Here is a 21,926-nt window from a genome sequence, read left to right on the forward strand (position 1 = left end):
CATAAGCATCTGGCAGACCATGCAATCGTTTACGAAACAGGTCATGAATTTCAGCTTGATCTACTTACCTAAACTATCAGGACTATCAATTGAAAAACACATAAGTATAACATCAGTGTCTGGGTAGGAAAGAGGCCTAAGTCGATCATAATCTTCTTGTCCTGCTGTATCCCATAAGGCCAGCTCCACCTACCGGAAAAATAAGGACATTTAGCTAAGACTGGAAGGTTCCTAGGCATGCTTCATCTCAAGAGCACAGATTGGAACAAGATCTTGGAACACACCTCTCCCATATAAGCTCACCCTCACTTAAGGATGTGCTTGAGCATGCCAAGAAGAAAGTTTGAAAAGCAATTTGATATGGCTTGGATAGCAGGTAGTAAAATAATTCACTGGGCATGCTCAAGCACATTCTGATACAAGTCATAGTCAGAAAGGGCTTTGCTCTGTATAACAAACACCTTTCATGGCAGCAACAGGAGGCATGGAAGGAACAGGGTCTTTTTGAAACCGGACTCAAGGCTTCAGACAGCCTCCTGGAGAAGTTGAGCAATGCTCCTCTACTGACTTTCAGAAATAAATGCAAGGCCTGCTGAGGAAGTCTGCTTTTAACTGTGCTGTTAGCTAGATTCCTAAAAGAGTTTGCTGATGAATTACTAGGTTTAAAGCTTACCCTAAAGACAGTTCCTTTAGTATAAGTTGCTTTGATCAAAGGGATATAGTTTGGAATTCTAAAAATATGATCAGAGCAAAGAAACTGCAGGCTACATTCAGTCTGCTTTCCATTCCTTGCCCAAAAATTCAGTTCTTAAAATGAACTTATGAACTAAGAAGTTCTTAAAATAATAAGAATAATAAGTTCTTAATAAAATGAACTTAAAATGAACTAATAAATATAAATTTATGGCCACCAGGATCTTTTAGAAGTATCAGAGATATAAAATTAACTCCGAAGCACGTAACTGGTCCAAGATCCTGAACGTTCATTTTGCAAGTAATGAAAAAGTCAATCCTAAGGGAGTGGCAGGCGTCTTGATTCTGTATGCTCATTCTCTCCCAAAGGAGCTATCATCTTTCCTCCATCTGATATAGCGAAAAATTCTTTCTTGGTGGTATCTATGAGTGGCACAGACCTCAATTGCTGAGGTTCCTAGCCAGTTTCATTTTCTGGTTCTATGCCACAAAAGCATATAGTAGGAGGTGCTCTAGCATCCTTATGTCAGATGGGATATGGTATACTGACATCACAAGGGTGTTTCCCCACTGCTGCATACTGACGGGCAGGGCATGTTAAAAACCGATGTGGGGACATTGCTGACTGACGGAATGACTGGTAGGCTGCATTTCTCTGGAATTTTTTGCAGCTCTTCCTTCCTCCTCTCCCTTTGTGCTAATCTGCATAGGATACAGATTACAGTTAAATTTAGCTAGAGTGGCAACTTAACTGGAGTACAGGATTAACCTGTAAAAGTAAGCTTGTTTATATAAATATTTTGAACATACAGAATTACCTTGGGGGTGAAATTCAAATAGGAAAGGATTTTTGAGGGACCGCCTTCTTCCATATAATCCTAACCATCCTCTCAGGTCAGAGGCAGCCCTTCTGACTGTGCTGCCACCAGCAGAGGTGAAGGGCATGGTGTCTAGAAATAGGGCCTTCTTGGTGGTGGCTCATTTGTTGAGATCTCTCCCCTTGGAATTAAGAACAACTCCCTCTTCGGAGACCTTCCGGCAGGGCCTCAAGATCTTTTTATTCAAGAAAGCTTTTAACTGCTGACATGATAGGCTGGCCCTTTTACGGAATGTAATTTTAATTGCTTTGCATGATCCACTGGGGTTTATCTCTATTATCTTTAATTGTTTTATGTTTTAGTGTTGTTTTAATCTTCCATTTTGCGTTGCGTTTTTGTTATAAGCTGCCTTGGGTGCCCATAATGTGTGGGCGAAAGGTGGGATATAAATTTTTAAATAAATAAATTTCCCTAACAATATACAAACTACTATACCGTATAACTGCTCTAATGCTCATCCGGCTTGTGGGCAGTATTTCAAAACCAAAGTGTTAGTAAAAAAGATACTCTCATCGACTTCAGCAACATTCAATTAAAATCCACTGGAGGAGATTAAGTGTTGTGTCTTTCAGTTTTATACAATTCAATCAAAAATGATTTTTAGGGCAGGGGAAGATGCTAACATTCAGCTAGTCAGACCTTCAGTTTAGCAATTGAGGGCCCATTCCTATCCAACTTTCTAGCACTGGTGCAGCCACAATGCAGCCCCCAAGGTAAGGGAGCAAATGTTCCCATACCTTGAGGAGGCCTCTATGACTGCCTCCCCACCACAGGATGCAGCGCATGCCCCATTAGCACAGCTGCAAAAATTGGATAGGCTTGGTCCCTGGGTCATTTACACCGAGTAGCAACGTAGGGACATCAGATAATCAGGGAATTTATACAGATTGCAAATACACTGCCTCATGTCATTCCTACTGCTTTCAAGGAAGTCTAATTCTATGTATAATTAGATTTATAGCTAGGAAAATGGAGGCAATACTGCAATTAATACCATGAAATTACAGAACCTAAAGTGAGCCTGTAGGCAATCTCCTGTATTAGTTATGTGTACGCTAATCTTTGCACTCTTGTAGCAGGCGCACACACACACAAACACACACACACAGTGTAGTAGTTGTAAAAGTGCACTCACCTGCTTTGAATCAACTTCAATATCTGCTACATAGTTTTCAAATACTGTGGGAACATAAACTTCAGGAAACTGGTCTTTACTAAATACAATGAGCAGACAGGTCTTGCCACAGGCACCATCACCAACTATAACCAGCTTTTTCCGAATGGCTGCCATAGCTGTCAAAAGAGAAACAAATGATTAATCAAATAAGCTCTGTTTTGATTTTTGTGTTTTAACACGTTTGAAGAAAGATGTTCAATGAAACAGGTGAGAGAACTAGAGACTCTTGGACAGTGCTCACATAAGGTTTCTGAACCAAAGCTTTGCACAGTCATTACCACCTGCACCAAGAGTGTAGCTCATTCAGTTGGGGTGGTGGTGGTGGTCAGGCACCAAATGACGGCCCAATACCACGTCTGCTTGGCTGCAAAGGTTAAACTGCAGATTCAGAACACTGTTCTGCTCCACCCCAGTGCGCTGCTAACTTAGAAAAAGTGGCCAAAGACTCAGGCAGTAGCAGACACCTCTGGTTCAGTCAGCCTCTTTGCCCTACCTAAGACATGACCTCTTAGATTCAGTATTTTGTCAGGAATGTCACAGAGGTGTGTGGAACCCCAAAGGACCCGATGACAATACGAGTCTTATGCGACCCCTTCTCCAACTACACAAAGCAAATGTATGCCTCTTCCATTCAGGATCATGAAGATTCTCCCACCACTCCTTTCTAAGAGGGGCTACTTTGTATACCTTCCTACTCCTTTGAGATTTGGTCTTTAGAGTCACCATGCAGAACATGTTAAATTTACAAACATGGAATATGAAATATTTGAGAGCAGATAACAGGTTCAGTGAGTCTGTGCCCATTCTTCCATAACCAAGTCTATGATGCGAAACAAAACTTAGTTGACGTATAAGACATCATGGAATCACATTCCCTTTGTCTTCCTTGTTTCATATGGTTCTTTTAGAAACACTCTAGCCTGGCAACTTTAAGACTGGAATGAAAATCCATACCAAGTCAACCCTGAACAACATGAAACAGATGACTAATTTCTATGGATGCATTACAGTGAAGAATTTTCCTGAATGCTAACTAAAAACTTTTAAGAGTTTTAAGACATAACTTGCTGTTACCCAGTCAATCTATATGAAGTTACAGTACAAATTAGGAGCTATCAAAACTAATGGCCTCATATGGCAGGGTCTGATGGACCTATCATTGCATATGAAACTCCTGAGAAAACTCTTGTACACTTGTGCAGCAACAAAACATGCTGTCTGAATGGAAGGAGGAAGTGACCTGGAATCTTTGCCACTGCAAATGAAAAAAATCACACACAATTCAGGGAGTTAAATGCATTTTATACTTGGGCTGATGATCACACACATTTCAAGACATTGGATTTATAAACAGTTAGGACTCTCTCTGAAGTCTTTGTACTGCAGATTACATAAAACTTAAACTAAGCTGGGGAAATGGGGCAGCGCATAGAGAACCCAACTGTAGTAACGCTGACATTTTCTTTGGAATCACCCAGTGTATAATGAACTTTTTCTATCAATTCATATGTGTTGAAAGAACCATTATGTTCATCTAGCATACAAAGAACCTGTCAATAAGGTTGACAAAACTTCATTCAGTCATCAAGCTGCTATGACCTTGTTGAGTGACAAATATACATTTCAAGACCTCTAACAGCATTGGAACATAGCAACAGGAACTGCATTTGTTCTAACTACTAGGTTAGCACATCTCTCTGATGCAACTTTTCATCATAGAAGGCATATATTTTTAAAGGAATGCAATGCTAGCTGCGCTGGGTATGCCACCTAGCCAGAAAGCAGAACCAAGTATAAATTGTCAAGACGAAAACGCCAAGTGATGCATCAGAGACGTCAAAATTCTAAAATTTCAAACCACAAAGAAAAAATCTCCAACCTCTTTCAGTAACATGAAAAACTGAAAGATGCGCTACCAATTATCAAACCTAAAAAATGTGACATTGATAACTCTGAATATAGCTTTTTTGTATTTATGAAATACAAGAGTATAACCCAGCGATTTTCAACTTTTTTCATCTCACGGCACACTGACAAGGCACCAAAATTGTCAAGGCACACCATCAGGTTTTTGATAATTGCCAAGGCACACCATGCTGTCAGTGGGGGGTTCACATCCCCATTGGCCATACTAATAAATGACCTTCTCCCCCAATTCCTGTGGCACACTTGAGGACCACTCATGGCACACCAATGTGCCACAGCACAGTGGTTGAAATGGCTGGTATAACCTTATTCCAAAAGTACATACAAATACACCTGATTCTAAGAGATGCACAGGCAACAGTTCTACTTCCTAAGAACTTGAGCTCCTTGGCTCTCTAGAACAAGGCACTCCAGACTCCGGCCCATGGTCCAGATCTGGTGCCCTGTTGAATCCCTCTCCCGCATAAACAGCGCTTACCGTTCTATGGGGGAGCCTTTTGTTTGTGTCGCAGAGCACCCCCAATCTTTGTGCTCACTTACAGGGTCTTCTGCCCCACCTGGCTTTGTGCCCGGATTTCTGAGCATGTGTACTGGCCAGCGCGAAGGTCGGGGCAATCTGCTGCATGAATAAGAGGCACCCCCAAGAGGAATGGTAGGCACTGCCTGCGCTGGGGATGTAGCAGTCTGACCGCTGCTCTAGAGAAGGAGTCTCCAAACCCCGGCCTGGGGGCCAGATATGGCCCGCAGCGAGCCTCTATCTGGCCCGCAGCCAGCCTCTTGTCCCCTGAAAGCCTCTGGTCCACTCGACTGAACATGGCCAGATATTTCATGTGGCCCTCTGGCCATATAGTTTGGAGACCCCTGCTCTAGAGGAATGAACTTGCAGCAGCCTCAGATTCTCACTTGGGCTGCAGTTTCAACACCGAGATGAGACAGCAGGCATTTCTCCTGCTGCTTGCCAGAGGACTCAGGGAAGGGGACTTGCACCGGTGCCTGGAGAAGATAAAGCAGAAGAGACTCCCATTTTTTCCTACCTTATTTTTCCTACAAAACGCATGTTAGAGAAAACCTTGTTTCTTCTGGACATCTGGGTGGGAGTGGAATTGGTAGCAAGAAGAGACTGAGGCTTAGTTAGAGAGCCAAGTTATTTGCAAATCCCTTAGAAGCATAACTATAAGCCACTGCATCCAGACCATGTAATCCTAGATACATTTATCCTGATATGAAGTTTTATTGCATTCAGTGAAATTTATTCCAAGTAACATTGCATTGCAAGATGCCTATCACTTGGTTTTTGCCAAAGGGGAAAATAGAAATAAAGAAGCTGAACAGAAATCTTCATTGCTCTAATCAGTTATTTATTAGAACACAGTGGCTTGGATTCAAATATCTCACTGCATAAGCAGAAGGCACTTCTGCACTCATGGATACTTGCCAGTTTCTCCTGACATCAGGGCTCCCACCCACACCTATCAAAATTGGTCCCAGCAATTCTCTAAAGCAGCATTTGGAGATACACGGGAGGGGAGAAGAGAATTTCTGTTATCTCAGAGTAGAAATGCCTTCCATTTGGGTAGCAATATTTCTTGTTCTAAGCCAAAATGGAGACTGCACTGGCATGGTGAAAACAGAAGAAACTTTTTAGGCAGACAGGCTTAGTAAATAAATATCCCTGTAATAGAACTGAGTAGCAATATATCTGAATAGTCAAACATTGAACTGTTTAGTACTGTATCACCACATACAGCAAGGCTGCAGGATTCTTACCCAAGAGTAAGCACCAACGACCTCAATGAGACTTGCATCTGTTAGATGTAAAGTATCACTTAGTCTACTTCTCCTTCAAAAGGTGCTCTTGCTAAATGCCTCCATTAAGAGGGAAGTGATTTAAATTTTATGCAAATCTTTGATCCATCAATGTTTTTTCAAGACTACTTTTCAAACCAAAGATAAACATCATCCCATGTCACTCACTGAAATCAGTGCAAGAAACAGTACAGTAGGATACATAGACTGGTATGCTGAGAGATTCCTCTTTAGAGCACATCCTCACTAGGGCCAGGACTCTTCAATGAAGTACTGGATGTTAACAGAACTCCTCCCATGCCTTCAAACTGTTACCTCCTACTTGAGGAAACTCCAAAAATTAGTCTATTCCATAAGTTTACATTATCTTGATGAATGCAATAGAAAATTTGCATTATATTTAGTAGCAAAGGAAAACTTTGCTTTAAAGTTTTCCTTTAAAGTTTTAAAGGTAAATTAAAGTGGAAAGAATTCTGAGTACCCATGCTGATGCTCAAAATATAGTATTGATGTTAAGGCTGATGATAGTAATATCCTGATATTAAAGTTTAATATCTAAAGAAGTTAATCAGCTCTAAAATGTTTTATGACAACATATTAGTATTAGTTGGCAACCTTCAGTCTCGAAAGACTATGGTATCGCGCTCTGAAAGGTGGTTCTGGAACAGCGTCTAGTGTGGCTGAAAAGGCCGATTCGGGAGTGACAATCCCTTCCACACTGGGAGCAAGTGCAGTCTGTCCCTGGCCTGTCTCCCTGGCTATGGGCCTTCCTTCTTTGCCTCTTAGCCTCAGACTGTTGGCCAAGTGTCTCTTCAAACTGGGAAAGGCCATGTTGCACAGCCTGCCTCCAAGCGGGCCGCTCAGAGGCCAGTGTTTCCCACTTGTTGAGGTCCACTCCTAAGGCCTTCAAATCCCTCTTGCAGATGTCCTTATATCGCAGCTGTGGTCTACCTGTAGGGCGCTTTCCTTGCACGAGTTCTCCATAGAGGAGATCCTTTGGGATCCGGCCATCATCCATTCTCACGACATGAGCGAGCCAACACAGGCATCTCTGTTTCAGTAGTGCATACATGCTAGGGATTCCAGCATGTTCCAGGACTGTGTTGTTTGGAACTTTGTCCTGCCAGGTGATGCCGAGAATATGTCGGAGGCAGCGCATGTGGAAAGCATTCAGTTTCCTCTCCTGTTGTGAGTGAAGAGTCCATGACTCGCTGCAGTACAGAAGTGTACTCAGGACGCAAGCTCTGTAGACCTGGATCTTGGTATGTTCCGTCAGCTTCTTGTTGGACCAGACTCTCTTTGTGAGTCTGGAAAACGTGGAAAACGTCTTATGACAACATAAGGCTTTGAAATAAAATATGAGTTGGAATTATCTTTAGATATCTCTTTACCAAGCTGCATATCAACCTTATTATCATGTGCCAAACCAGGCTCATGAAAAGTCACTCACCTGGTTGCCTATGGTAAATTGATTCTAAATAGCAACATAAAGAAGCTGTTCTAAATTGGCAACTCAATCCTATCCTTCCCTCCCCCCTCCACGCAGCCACATCAAAAATGGGTGCTCTATATCCAGCGGAGGGGGCAGATTGGGATGCTTTGGAGGCCTTTTATCTTCATAAGCTTCCTGCTCCACAACACATCACATTGAACCTGAGCTAGTGATTTTGCTAGCGCAAGTCAAGAGAGAGAAATGGGGCTGGAAGGCTGCAGAAAAGGGGGATAGGATAGGAGCACCACTACTGCCAGATCCACCCCTTCTGCAGAGTCCCTCCAACCTGCTCCAACACTTTGCTGTCTTCAGTGGGTGGCTGGGGATTCGCTGGATTGCCCGAGAAGGCTCCAACCACTTGCCACACAGTATGGTGCTGGAGCATGGTTTACAGCCATTTTGCAGCAGTTGCCACCAACAAAGTGTGTATTCTGATGGTGAAAAGGCCATAGCAGCTATGGTGGACTAACAAAGATTTGTGTGTTAGTAACTCTTACTATCACTGTTTAAGACCAAACTCTATAGAGATGAAAATAGCAATGTAGTTCTTAGTAGTGGCCTTCATTAATATCCAAAAATCTATTATTTTTCTGCTGCTTGCAATTTCACACAGGCCAATAAAAAATGACTTATACGGCACAATGTAGCTTTAGGGTTTTAGGTGCAGGTCGTCAGTCACTGTTTGTGGACTTCAAACACAGATGTTCAACTTATAAGAGAAACAATTGAGACAAGATTATGAAACTGTTACATATAAGAGCACATCTTATGTTTCGGTTTTGCTTGCTGTAGCACATGAGGCGACTCCTATGAGAATTCATGCACTAGAAAGTAACACAACATCTGTGTTACACACAGGCAACATAAGGAATTGAGCACATTGTACTTCCCTTAGTTCCATTTTCTTAATATTTTTTTTCTTCAATTTTGCCAATTAGCCAGTTTTGTATATACTTCCTGCTAACAAGGGGCCAAGTATATTAATTTTAACAGTCTAACACAATATATTCACACCCTGCTTGCTTGCAGAATAGCTTTTCTATTATCTACAGGATGATATGAAGTATTAGAAAAACTGAGATCTGCGAGAGTTAAAAGCTGCTTCCTACAGTTAAATTAAGTGCATGAGGTAAGCTGTTGCCAGCTGCCAAATGCTACGTTAGCTTTCTAAATTAAAGACTTAGAACAGAACAAAACTTGCTTTCAGCATGTTATTTTGGCAACTTATGTCAGCTTTTCAATTACAGCTAACAGAGCAATTTGAGGTTTATAAATCATTGCTGGTTTAAATCCTAAACCAAAATGTAGAGAGACTAACATTAACACCATTTTACATTTTGTCTGTGTGATCATTAACCAGGACAATAGTTTTGTAAATATTAATAAAAACAACTTGGTATTTATATACCGCCTTTCTGGTCATTGGATTACTCCTCTGACTTTATTCAAGGCGGTTTACATAGGCAGGCATTTCTAAATCCCTCAAGAGGATTTTTACAATCATAAAGGTTCTCTCTTTCAAGAACCAACAACATGGTCTTCCTTTATCTGAGCCATTGTCAAACAAATATGTATTAATACTTAAACAAGTTAAGGTACATAAGGTTCTGTTGAAAATTCTTATAATTTTATTAACTCAGCTGCTTAACTTGAATATCATGTCTTTGAAGAGAATGTCTTGTTTAACTTTTCCACACTACTATTTTAGTTAATATTTCTGCTGGGTAAAAGAATGTAATATCTGGAAGACCAATAACTACAGGTAGAAATCATTACATGCTGTAGTTTGTCTCTGCTTAATAATATGATTTCATATATAATTGAGAGAGATTCTAGAGATAAGAGAATGTAAACAGACATGTAGTAGGGGGTGAAAATAGGAACATCATACACTGAAAGTGTCCAGTGGGCCCTCTGTGGGGATCTGGTTCTGGGACTCTGCACAGATGCCAAAATCAGCGAATCCTCAAGCCTGAAGATGTCATGATGAGAAAATGATGTAAATTTGCAGAAACAGCCTAAATATCAATGAGGCAAGTGCTGTGGAATGGCAAGGTGCAAGGTTAAAAGAGAAGATGTTTTCGACCAAACTGACAAATTAAAAATCAGTAAGTCACCTGGCCCAGATGGCATCCACCCAAGAGTTATAAGGAACTGAAGAATGAAGTTGCTGATCTCTCAACTAAAATATGCAACTTGTCCCTTCAAACGACTATGGAGCCAGAAGATTGGAGGATAGCAAATATACCACTGATCTTTAAAAAGAAGGAAGGAAAGGGGGCCAGAGAAACTATAGGCTGGGTCAGCTTAACATCTGTTCCAGATAAAGGTAGAATGCCTTAAAGATAAAATCTTAAAACACACAGAAGAACAAGCTTTGCTGAGGGAGAATCAGCATGACTTCCATAGGACAAATATTGCCTCACAAATATTTTTGAATTCTTTGAAAAGGTCAACAGGCACGTGGACACAGGAAAACCTGTGAATATTATATATCTGGATTTTCAGAAGGCATTTGACATGGTCCCTCACCAAAGGCTGTTGAGAAAACTCCAAAGACAGAGTTAGGGAATAAGAGAGTAGGTTCTCTCATGGATTAGGAACTGGATGATGACCAGGAGTGGATGCCAATGGGCAATTTTCACAATGGAGCAAGGTGAAAAGCAGTGTGCCCCGGGGATCTGTCTTGGGACCGGTGCTTTTCAACCTTTCGAAGCAAGGTGGCCAAGTTTGCAGATGACACTAAACTTTTCTGAGTGGAAAAGTGCTCCAGAAGAATCTCTCCAAACTGGGAGAACGGGTAGCAAAAAAAAGCATTTCAATGTAATTGTAAAGTAATGCACATTGGGGCAAAAAAATGAGCACATATAGGCTAATGGGTTCTGAGCTGTCTGTGACAGATCAGGAGAGAGACCTTGGGATGCTGGCAGACAACTTGACAAAAGTGTGCTACCCAATGTGCAGCACCAGTGAAGAAGGCCAATTCCATATTCTGGATTATTAAAAAGAAGAATGAGAATAAAACGGCCAATATTATAATGTCATTGTACAAATTGATGGTAAGGCCACACCTGGAATATTGTGTTCAGTACTAGTACCACATCTCAAAAAGGACATAATGGAACTAGAAAAGGTACAGAAGACAGCAACCAAAAAGATTGTGGGGCTGGGGCAACTCCCTTAGGAGGAAAGGCAAAGGCTACATTATTTGAGGCTCTTCAGCCTAGAAAAGAAGCACCTGAGGGGGGCCATGATTGAGACATACAAAATTATGCATGGGGTGGATACATTGGATAGAGGGATGCTCTTTTCCCTCGCATTCAACACCAGAACCAGGGGGCACCCACTAAATTGAGTGTTGGGGGAGTTAGGACAGACCAAAGAAAATATTTCTTTATCTAGCATGCAATTAGTCTGTGGAACTCCTTGCCGCAGGATGCGATGATGGCGTCTGGCCTAGATGCCTTTAAAAGGACAAATTTCTGTAGGAAAAGTCCATCACAAACCATGATGAGTATGTGCAATGTCCTGATTTTAGAAGTAGGCTACCTCAGAATGCCAGATGCTAGAGTGGCACCAAGATGCAGGTCTCTTGTTGTCTTGTGTGCTCCCTAAGGCATCTGGTGGGCCATTATGAGATACAGGATGCTGGACTAGATGGGCCTTTGGTCTGATCCAGTAAGGCTCTTGGTTAAATTCATGATGTGGAGTCTGCGGGTATGCAGCCCCCGCTGTAGTTGGAATCTTTTCAGAGTTATCTGATTCTTGGAAAACTCTGACACAGGACAACTACATGAACCTGAGAAATTGTGGATCAGGAAAACTTTCAAAATTTATGGATTTTTATGAATTTAGAATGCCGATTCAAAAAATGGCATCAGTATTTCCCTATCACATCAGAGATAAAGTGATAAAGCATTAGTCTCATTAGTTCAAGCAGCTTCCTTGTGAGGAAGCCATAGCATAGGCTTCTTCATGAGCAAGCTATTTGAACCATTCACTTAAGACGATATGCCGTATCCCTGATACGAGATGTGATAGGGCAAAACTGGTGCATTACAATCAGCACCCCAAATATACAGGAATAGATCTAACTTTTAAGACAGCAAAATGTGTTTGCCTGTGTTATCAGAAGTAAAAATGAGTAACCCAATTTCATTACAAAAGAGCAATAACTGCTACTTTAATTCTTCTTTTGGTAATCTGCTGCAATTCCTAGTGCTGCAACACTGCTGATGTCCATTCATACTACAAACTAGTGTAGCACTTTGGATAAGATAGTACTGTCAGAATGGCCTGCCTTTTATTTCTTTATACTGTATGTCTGTAGTATAAATCTCCAACAGTATGAAGGAGTTTTGAAAATGTGCTGGTTAGTTCTTTCATATTCAACAGCTAAAAAAAAGCAACATAAATCTTCATTAAACTTGAGTATCAAGAAAATCTTTATACTAAACTAGTGATTTTCAACCTTTTTCATCTTGCGGCATACTGGCAAGGCACCAAAATGGTCAAGGTACACCATCAGCTTTTTGACAATCGACAAGGCACACTGTGCTGTCAATGGGGGCTCACATCCCCCAATGGTCCTATTGATAAATGATCCTTTCCCAAATTCCTGTGGCACACCTGGGGACCATTCGCGGCACACCAGTGTGCCGCGGCACAGTGGTTGAAAATGGCTGTACCAAACACACAACCAATCCAATGCACAAGAAAGTAATTTTAAAGTCACATTAAACCATGTTAACAAGAGCAAAAAACCAGAGGTCTTACTACAGTCACTCAAGACAGCTTGAACGTAGTAACATAATATGCCAATCCCAATTGTTGTGCCTGAGGAAACAGAATTCTTTGACTGTGGATTAGCTGAAAATGCCTCTGCAGATGCCCATGTGGTACTACCAAGCAAGAATAAAAACAAGAGGGGCACTTCAAAAGGAATCATTCATGAATCAAATCCCAAAGTAAGGAAAAGAAAATGAGCAAGTATGTTGTATTGAGTGATATAACATTTTGTCTCTTTAGCTAAATGAAAGCAATTTTAGAAGTTTAATTCATGCAGGAGAACAGAATACTAAAATGAAGGAGACCCTGCCTTAGAAAGGCAATTTCTGACTATGAGTCACTGCTTGGTGTTTATAGTAAAGGAAGGAAGTACATCCCGTGTCTCTTCCCCCCTGCCTTTTGCGGGTCTTTCTTCAGTTTATTCTAGATAATGAACTGTGTTGTACTGGGGCAGGAAAAAGCATCAAGATCAGGAAATTGAGACAGACATACAATGGATTACAGAGAAGACTATTTGTGTTCAAGTGCAGTTCCTGTGCCTAAATTATACAATCAGATTAAAGCCCAATCCTATCCAATTTTCCAGTACTGATGCTGCCGTACAAATGGGGAAAGCAAAGCATCCTGCAGTGGGGGGATAATCACTGTGTCACTGAACAAATGTTCCCTTACCTGGAGGCTGCACTGCAGCTGGAACAACACTGGAAAGTTGGATAGGATTGGGGCCTAAGTCTCTTACAAAGCAGATAGATTATTGCCAAAGATTGGAATGAACTTTCAAGAATGTAAGAGACAACATTAGACAGACATGGGAACTGTGTCCCACGTTAAAATATTTTGGTGAAGTTAAAGAAAAAAATAGCAATTGCAAATGACAGTGGAATACTATCTGGAAATTAGCATAGGAAATTAGTGCGGTCGTGTTGTTAAAGGAAAGTATTACGGTATATATAAATATATGTGGGTATATATAAATATATGTGGATTTAAGAGGACTTTTCTTTACGTAGTTGATAAATGCACTGTACCAACTCTGCAAGCAAAATAATTTCAAACACAGTAGAGCTTTTGCCATCTTTACAAATCATACAAACTAAGCTCTTGAGTCTTTTGCTAACTGTAGGAGGGGCAAGAATAATACAGAGCACTCAAAACTCCCACTCATTGGAAATCCTCTTCAGCTGCATTCAGCCCCTCTGGCTTTCAAGATTTCTCCAGGCATTTTCAGGTCTTAAAAGCTCAGGCGCAGATTCTCAGACCACTAATTTTGCCCAGTGCTTTTGCAACCATGGAATCCATAGTCCTGCTGATAACCTTTACGTGCTTTGCCTTTTCTGAATATATTCTTTAGATACTATAAATAGGGATTTTTTAAAATTATATTTAAAGAAAACAGTTAAGATCTTAGGTATGTTGAGATCAGAACAACGAACTGCATTTATTGGTTTGTGTTGCTCTTTATCACAGCAATACAGTATCCAAGTACACATCCTCCTGGGGCGATAGAAAACTGCGTTCAGTCATCCTGAAGAAAAAGCAAAAACCCCACAACATCTGAAAATGGATGACAAGAGACCAGCATTGTCTGTGAAGAAGAGATAACGAATGGAATTATTTACTGCTGTAAAGTCATTCATCAGAGTAATTAAGAGAACGGAGCTAAGAGAAAAACCCACCTACTAACAAAACATTATATTCTCAAGGTTAAGACACAAGTTGATTGTATACCCAGAAGTTCTGGATTGTTCTGGATTGTTCTGGATTGTTCCACATGCAATCCTCACTGGAACAAGTGCAAAATCCTCACTGGAAAAGGTGCAAAAGAGAGCGACTAAGATGATTACGGGGCTGGGGCACCTTCCTTATGAGGAAAGGCTACGGCGTTTGGGCCTCTTCAGCCTAGAAAAGAGACGCTTGAGGGGGGACATGATTGAGACATACAAAATTATGCAGGGGATGGACAGAGTTGATAGGGAGATGCTCTTTACACTCTCACATAATACCAGAACCAGGGGACATCCACTAAAATTGAGTGTTGGGCGGGTTAGGACAGACAAAAGAAAATATTTCTTTACTCAGCGTGTGGTCGGTCTGTGGAACTCCTTGCCACAGGATGTGGTGCTGGCGTCTAGCCTAGACGCCTTTAAAAGGGGATTGGACGAGTTTCTGGAGGAAAAATCCATTATGGGGTACAAGCCATGATGTGTATGCGCAACCTCCTGATTTTAGGAATGGGTTAAGTCAGAATGCCAGATGCAAGGGAGGGCACCAAGATGAGGTCTCTTGTTATCTGGTGTGCTCCCTGGGGCATTTGGTGGGCCGCTGTGAGATACAGGAAGCTGGACTAGATGGGCCTATGGCCTGATCCAGTGGGGCTGTTCTTATGTTCTTATGAACAGCTCTGGTACAGAAACTAGATTTCTTACAAAGCCAAAGAAGAAATAGGGGACCACAATATTGACATGTTTCAAAGTAAAGGACACGCAAGGAACAGCAAGAGCAAGAAGTCAACCCCTAGTAGAAAGGTAAATGCAACAAGGCACAAGCAACTGCAGGATGCAGCACAAAGTCCTTCTGGCACAGCTATGTCAGTGCTGGAAAGTTGGTTAGGATTTGGGCCACAGTCTCTCTCTCACACACACACACTATACAAAGTGAGAACAGGGCCTGGCAAGTAAGGACAATATAGTAAAAGAGGTCACATACAACTGAGACATACAGTGATATCTAAACAAGGACATTTCTGAGCCATTACTTAAGAGTTAGACATGAAAAATTAGAAAAAAGTGAGATTACTGATACAGAGCAACAATTTGACTCGCACATGCTGGTGTCAAAGTATATTCACCAGCCCGAAACGTGACCAATCAACAGTATTCAGAACTAGTATCTGAAGGATTTTTACACACATTTGCAGCTTGTCTAGATTCCTGTACTCTTGACTAGGTCTGCTGCTTTTCATATGAAGCAGAAGCCTACTGCTTAGGGTTGTAAATCCACTGTAGCATACTAAACATAACTGCTTGGTGAACATTTCTTTGTGCTACACTGTACTTCCCTCCATACAGTAGTGCACATCCTACAACTGATGAACCCCCCACCCACTTCTCTTAACCTAGAGGCAGCACATCAACATAATTTTAAACACTATTCTGCTCTCTGGAGAAGCTGCATCTTTTGGGGTTACGTCTGCAGGATGATGTAGCAGTCTTTCAGTGTCCAAGATCAGGGAGAAGCAACTTTATATACTTACAAACTTAATACAGGTTCAGCCTATTTATACACAGATTTTTTATATACGGATTTGACTCAAGAGGAATGGCCCCTGCAAATGAGAAGGAATGTGCTGATCCCTGGAGAAGGGGAAAATGCACCCCATTAAAATCAGTTTAAAAACTGAACAGTCCTTTAACAATAGCCTCCTTAATGAGAGAGGGCAGCTGGCTGACAATCCATCAATCCTTCTCTCTCCAGGGGACCCCTCCCTTTCCCTTGAGCACTTGAAAGAAAGATACTTTGCATTGGTGAAGGGAGGGGTCAGAGTGAAGCATTTTGAAGCACCTTGAGAGAGACTGATTGTTGGATGACTATCTTAACATCACAATGGTCAGCAAGGCTGTTTTTAAATCACTGGAGCAAAGAAACTTTGTTTTTTAAATTGATTTGCTATAGCACTTTTTTGCCATTCATGTTTTGCCATTGTCATGGTTTTGTCAAGTTTTGCCATTCACTTTCATGTTTTTTGCCATTCATGTAAGTGCTTGGATAATTAGTCTCAACCTATAGTTACATTGTGAAGCTAATTTGCAAAGCAAGGTGGGGTACTGTTTTTTCAATGTGAATCAGAACAGAACCAGTTTGGAAGCATTAAATATATTGGCTTGAATGAGAACTAAACATAATAGCTTCCATTGCAACTAAACTAAAAAATGGGTTGACCCCTCCCCCATGCAATTTTCTGCCCTTCTACATAAAATCTTTTGTAAGAAATTGCTTACACATTTTAAGACCTTAGGACAAAGAAAAATCCATTCCAAAATGTCCAGAATTGGGCATACCTCCAAATACACATAGAACTGTGAGTGTCTCAAAACGGGGTATATAAAAGTAAAGGACTCCTGTTTCTAGAATGTCAGCATAGGACAAAGAACTGTTTGTATTCAGTATCATAAAATGCCAGTTCTGTGCCAAGAAAATACATAGCCATGCAGTTAAAGTCAGCAAATCTGCATAAAGTATATCTACTTCACTTTGCATATTTGACACTATTAGATCTTACAGAAATCTTTGGCAAGGAAAAAGCTGTAGTGGGGCAGTCATGGCCACTGAGAAACATCACAATGAGCAATGTCTGAAGGCTATAAAGGAGTGATAACTATCTAGGGTACCACAGTTCCTCTCCCCTAACATTGCAAGTTTTTATATGCACCAGCTACATGAGTGTAGTGTCCTACAACAGAGTCCTACAACAAAGAGGTAGAAATATGCTTTAACCCAAGTAGAAAAACAAGTTTTGAACGAGAAGCCAGCTTCTAAGCAGAAGATTCTGTGAACACATTAAAAAGCATTTTGAATACTCCATCTGCAAATACAGTACAGCCATTAAGATATGGTACCAAAACTGTACAACTGAGTTTAACATTTCATTAACTGTTGTAAGAGAAAAAGCCTTGCCTCAACTGACTTGCTTTAACATCATCTTTTCAAGTTAGATACTACCTTAATGAGCTTAAGAAAAAATAGTAAAAAAGATCTACAACTATATTTGAAACCAATGATTATTATGTAAACATGATATTTGAACAAGGAGTTACCTGAGGAGAACCCTAATCTGCAAGCACCACTGTCATCTATGGGAGCTGGGCCTGGGTGTGGTCTTGCATTAGCTTGCAGCAGCTCATGGCACTTCTGGTACCTACATGGACTGCATGCCATGTGCTATCAGGAAGAAGGATGACAACGGATGAAGGAAGGGACAAAGAGGGAAGCTGTAGGGAAATTAGCAAGGCCAGAGGTGGGGGTCACCCACAGCAGGTACGGACCTTTCTGGATCAAGGAGGTAGGCTGGGCTGGAGCAGGGCTGTTCAAACTTTTTGGTAGGAGGGCCACATCATCTCTCAGACACTGAGAGGGGGCCGGGAAAAACAGAATTAATTTACATTTCAAATTTGAATAAATTTACATAAATGAATATATTAGAGATGGAGGTCTGGCAATAGCTCAAGGCCTTGCACAAAGCAAGGCCAGCCTTCCTTTGCGGCTGCATCACAGATGTGAAACAGCAAGCAGTGGAGGAAGCCCTCGTCCCACAGCTCACATGAGAGCTGCAACAGTTGGCCATCACGCTGAGAGCAGTTGTATCAGGCCAGCATGGGCTCCAGCAAGTCTCTGGGGGGCCAGAGACTCATTGGAGACTAGGGGCTCCCCGAGGGCTGGATTAGGAGTCTTCAAGGGCCACAAATGGCCCCAGGGCCAGGGTTTGGGCACCCCTGGGCTGGAAGGAAGATGGGCTGGTCCCAGGGGACTGCTATTTAGAACCAGGTCAGACTGATCGGTTAGGCATGTAGCTGGAAGGCAGGCCAGCACATGACAGGGTCAAACCCTTGCCTGAGGAAGGAACACAATGGTCAGATGGAAGAGGAAGCCCGGTGAAGAAACCCCCTACCCAGATAGACATCTGAGATTCCAAATAGCACCCAAATCCTCAGATGAGGGCGCCATGGGTGGGGTCTCAGTGTTAATGCCGGTTCATGGCCAGGGGACACTCGCACATGACTTTCAAAATAGTACCGTTAAGGGAGAGGGCAATCTGGAAAGTCATTCTACAAAATGTTTAAAAAGCTGTATCTGAAGTTTATTCTGTTATGACTAACAGTACAATCCTAAATAGACCCTACTCAGAAGTTCCACTGAATTTAATGGGACTTATTCCCAGGTAAGTGTGTATGTGATAGCAGCCTAAGTTCCAGCAATTTCAAATCTAAAGGGACTAACTTCCTTAGCCTTGACTAAACTGAGGATACAACCCTGGGTGGTAGTTGGGGAGAAAAAGGAGAAAAAATTTCCAGCACTTTTTTGGAATATTTTAAAGATGTATCAGTGGCAGACACCTATTACTGCACTTTAAGCAAAGGTGCCAATTTTATGTGTACATTGCACTTACCCAGAAAACAAGGTATTTTGTTAAAATATACTTTATGTTGCTACAACTGTCTGGAAACACCACCAAAGACGACAGCTGGTTATAATGTTAAGACAACTCCAAGGTAAATAGAATGGGTTGCAAGAACATGGGATACACCCTAAGTAGTAAACTTCATATTTAAGAGAAGCAGCTTCAGAATATTTACTTCTGCTAACTGGGTAAAGAGGGGGAGCCTTTTAAAGTGATGATTCTCTTGTAAGTTGTGGGCAGGGGGAGAGCAACTAGCCCAATCTATCCAAGCACAACTTCCCTCCCAGGACATCTTCCTTGTGTTTTAGATAAGGAATTCTGTTCTAATTCTTTTTTCCACAGAACTGCCTGGGAATTTTTTGGGAAAAGAAATATCTTCCAAAATAATAATTTTACTGAAATGTGATCACTAGAAAGATATAAATGGGGTTAGATCTTTATTATACCATTGCTTTCATTAATATAAGGCTTAATTACAGAACAAGAGACAGACTTGTAGCACCTTAAGACTGACTAACATTAGAACCATCTTATTTATCAGACCAAGTCTGTACCCTGTTTCCAACTGCAACTAACCACATGTTTCCAGACGTTTACAAGCTGGGCACAAATGTAAAGATCTCTCCCTGTTTGTCCCCTGCATCTGGTATTCAGCGATACATTTCCCTCTTCACATGAAGACTCCATTTAGCCATCACAGCTAATACCCATTTATACATATCCTCCTTGAATGTACAGAACCCTTAAAAAAGTCACCTAAACTAATGGCCATCACCACCATCCTGTGGTAGTAAATTTCATAAGCTAATTCCAAGTTGTAGGAAAAAGTACTTCATTGTGTCTGCCTTGAATGTAGAGTGCCAGCCAGCTTTGCTGAATGACCCTGGGTCAGTTTACTAGAGATTCTGGTATTACCAGAGAAGGATAAAAATTTTCCATTCTCTACAATCTATTTTAGCCTCCTGAGCTTTACATACTGCTGAAATTTAAGTTGTAGAATGTCTAATTCCATTTGAGAATTTGAATGCCAATACAATTTATACAGGGACATACAGTTTCTTGAGCTCCAATTCCTCAATATTTCATTGTAGAAAGCTTGCAATACGCAAGCATCAAACAGAAGCAATTGAAGAGACTTGTGAAATAATCTTGGTGGATGTCTGCAGATTCCTTAGTCAACCATGTTAGCAGTTTACGGACACCAATGGGGAACACCTCAAGTAATTCATTAATTAACTGGATCAAGCAACTGCTTCTGTGTACGCCAAATAGACTAGAGCAGGGGTGTCAAACTAATTTCATACAGAGGGCCAAACAGTATTCATCATGTCTGCTAAGGGCAGGAAGTGATGTCATTAAACAGGTCAAAAATAAGCACTTTTCTCACTTAGGAACTCATTAGCTGCAAATGACAGAAGAGAAAATACGCAAATCTTGATTATATTTCAAGACATGGGACAGCCAAATTTTCATGAGGGCTGCCCTTTCAGTAGTAACTTCTCAGCACTGCTCAGCAGCTGAGAGTGTGAAGGCCAGATAAAAAGCTTCTGCGGGCCACATCTGGCCCCTGGGTCTTAATTCTGACATCCTTGGATTAGAGTATTGTGTGGATTGACACTATAAAGTGTGTGTATATTTTCCTTGAGATGCCCTATACATTATATTCCACTCATGAGTAAGCTTAAAAGTAACACCTACAAGATAATTCTTTAAGTATCATTTGAGTTTATATATACAGTATGCACACACATACACCCAAGTTTTCACCAACATCAGTTTCTTTACTGGGTGGAAGGGAGAGCAATGTAAATAGGGAAGGGAGAGCAAATAATCTCCTGTATGTACTTCAGCAGGGATTGTCTTTCATTTCTGTCATGGTCATAATGTGCCAACTTGCAACGAACACAAGCTTACTGCTCCAAGCTCAATACAGCAACTCCCCCTCCCCAAATCAAAGGAAGCACTACCTGTTCCTTACAGGAGGTTGGTTAGGTCATGCGGCAACAACTGTGTGTCCAATATTTGTCTTAAACTGTAATCCTATGCTCACTTATCTGGGAGTAAGCCCCACTGAGTATAATGGGATTTGCTTCTGAGTAGACACACAGGATTGGGTTGCTCTACCACACATTTGCTTGGAAAGGACATGCTGTGGAACTGGACCTAGAAGGAAGTGTAGATTAGGAACTCTTATATGTGGCACTGTTCATCACGAACAAAAGAAAGTAAATTATTAGAGGCAAATGACAAAATATATCTGAATCTTTCTTCATAGTTTAGTCAACATATTTCATGCTATTATCTAAAAACCATTAAAGATCAGGAATTTAAACAACGTCTCCAGCAAGGACAGAATTAAACTCAAAGTCAAATCGGTTATTGGACCACACAGCACTGAAATAATGTTTACAGAAAGCCCAATCCTCTGCAGCATCCTAAATATTCATTCTAGTGAAAGGAGCCGGGATCTTGTGTGTATAGATTTTACGTACCCAGTACAGATTTACAGGGTCAACCCTGGTACACAGAGTGCATTTGGAAGTATTCAAGATGTGTTTCTATCATCTTGGAAAGATGAATTGTCTTCACACAAGCAGCAATATATTTAAGGATTTACATACTTGTTATTTCACAGAAATAGATGAAAACTGATTTAGAGAATATAGCCATATACTTGTTGTCTCAAGACTTAGCCAAATTGGAGAAAATATGCATAAAGGGAAGGCAGAGATGCAAAACAAAATAAAGAATGAAAGTCTCAGAAATACTGGAAGCAGGGAATGCTCACCATAGGAATGCATGTAGAAAAAGATCACTGTTTTGAAATATCACTGTTTAAGGTGCATGAAGTGTTATCTAGGAGCAAGCCACAATAGGGACGCAGTAAAACCCCGCATACTATGCAAATCAAAAAAATTGTGGTACAGTACCCAAAGATATATGATAGGAAATACAGATTCTGTACAAATACCATATATACATAATGTGTTC

General features: G+C 41.0%; 1 protein-coding gene across 1 annotated transcript in view; it reads right to left on the reverse strand.

Annotated features, from left to right (window-relative positions):
* The window catches only part of RHOA (ras homolog family member A), a 35,116-nt gene that overhangs the window by 7,927 nt on the left and 5,263 nt on the right, over nucleotides 1–21,926 (reverse strand). The window contains exons 2-3 of the mRNA XM_066613444.1: nucleotides 2,707–2,864; nucleotides 69–189 (exon numbers count right to left, since the gene is read on the reverse strand). Of these exons, the coding sequence (XP_066469541.1) occupies nucleotides 69–189; nucleotides 2,707–2,862 (277 nt within the window). The 5' untranslated portion in view covers nucleotides 2,863–2,864. The remainder of the gene's footprint in view (nucleotides 1–68; nucleotides 190–2,706; nucleotides 2,865–21,926) is intronic.

The sequence above is a fragment of the Tiliqua scincoides genome, chromosome 2 (genome assembly GCF_035046505.1).
Source record: "Tiliqua scincoides isolate rTilSci1 chromosome 2, rTilSci1.hap2, whole genome shotgun sequence".
Classification (NCBI taxonomy): domain Eukaryota; kingdom Metazoa; phylum Chordata; class Lepidosauria; order Squamata; family Scincidae; genus Tiliqua; species Tiliqua scincoides.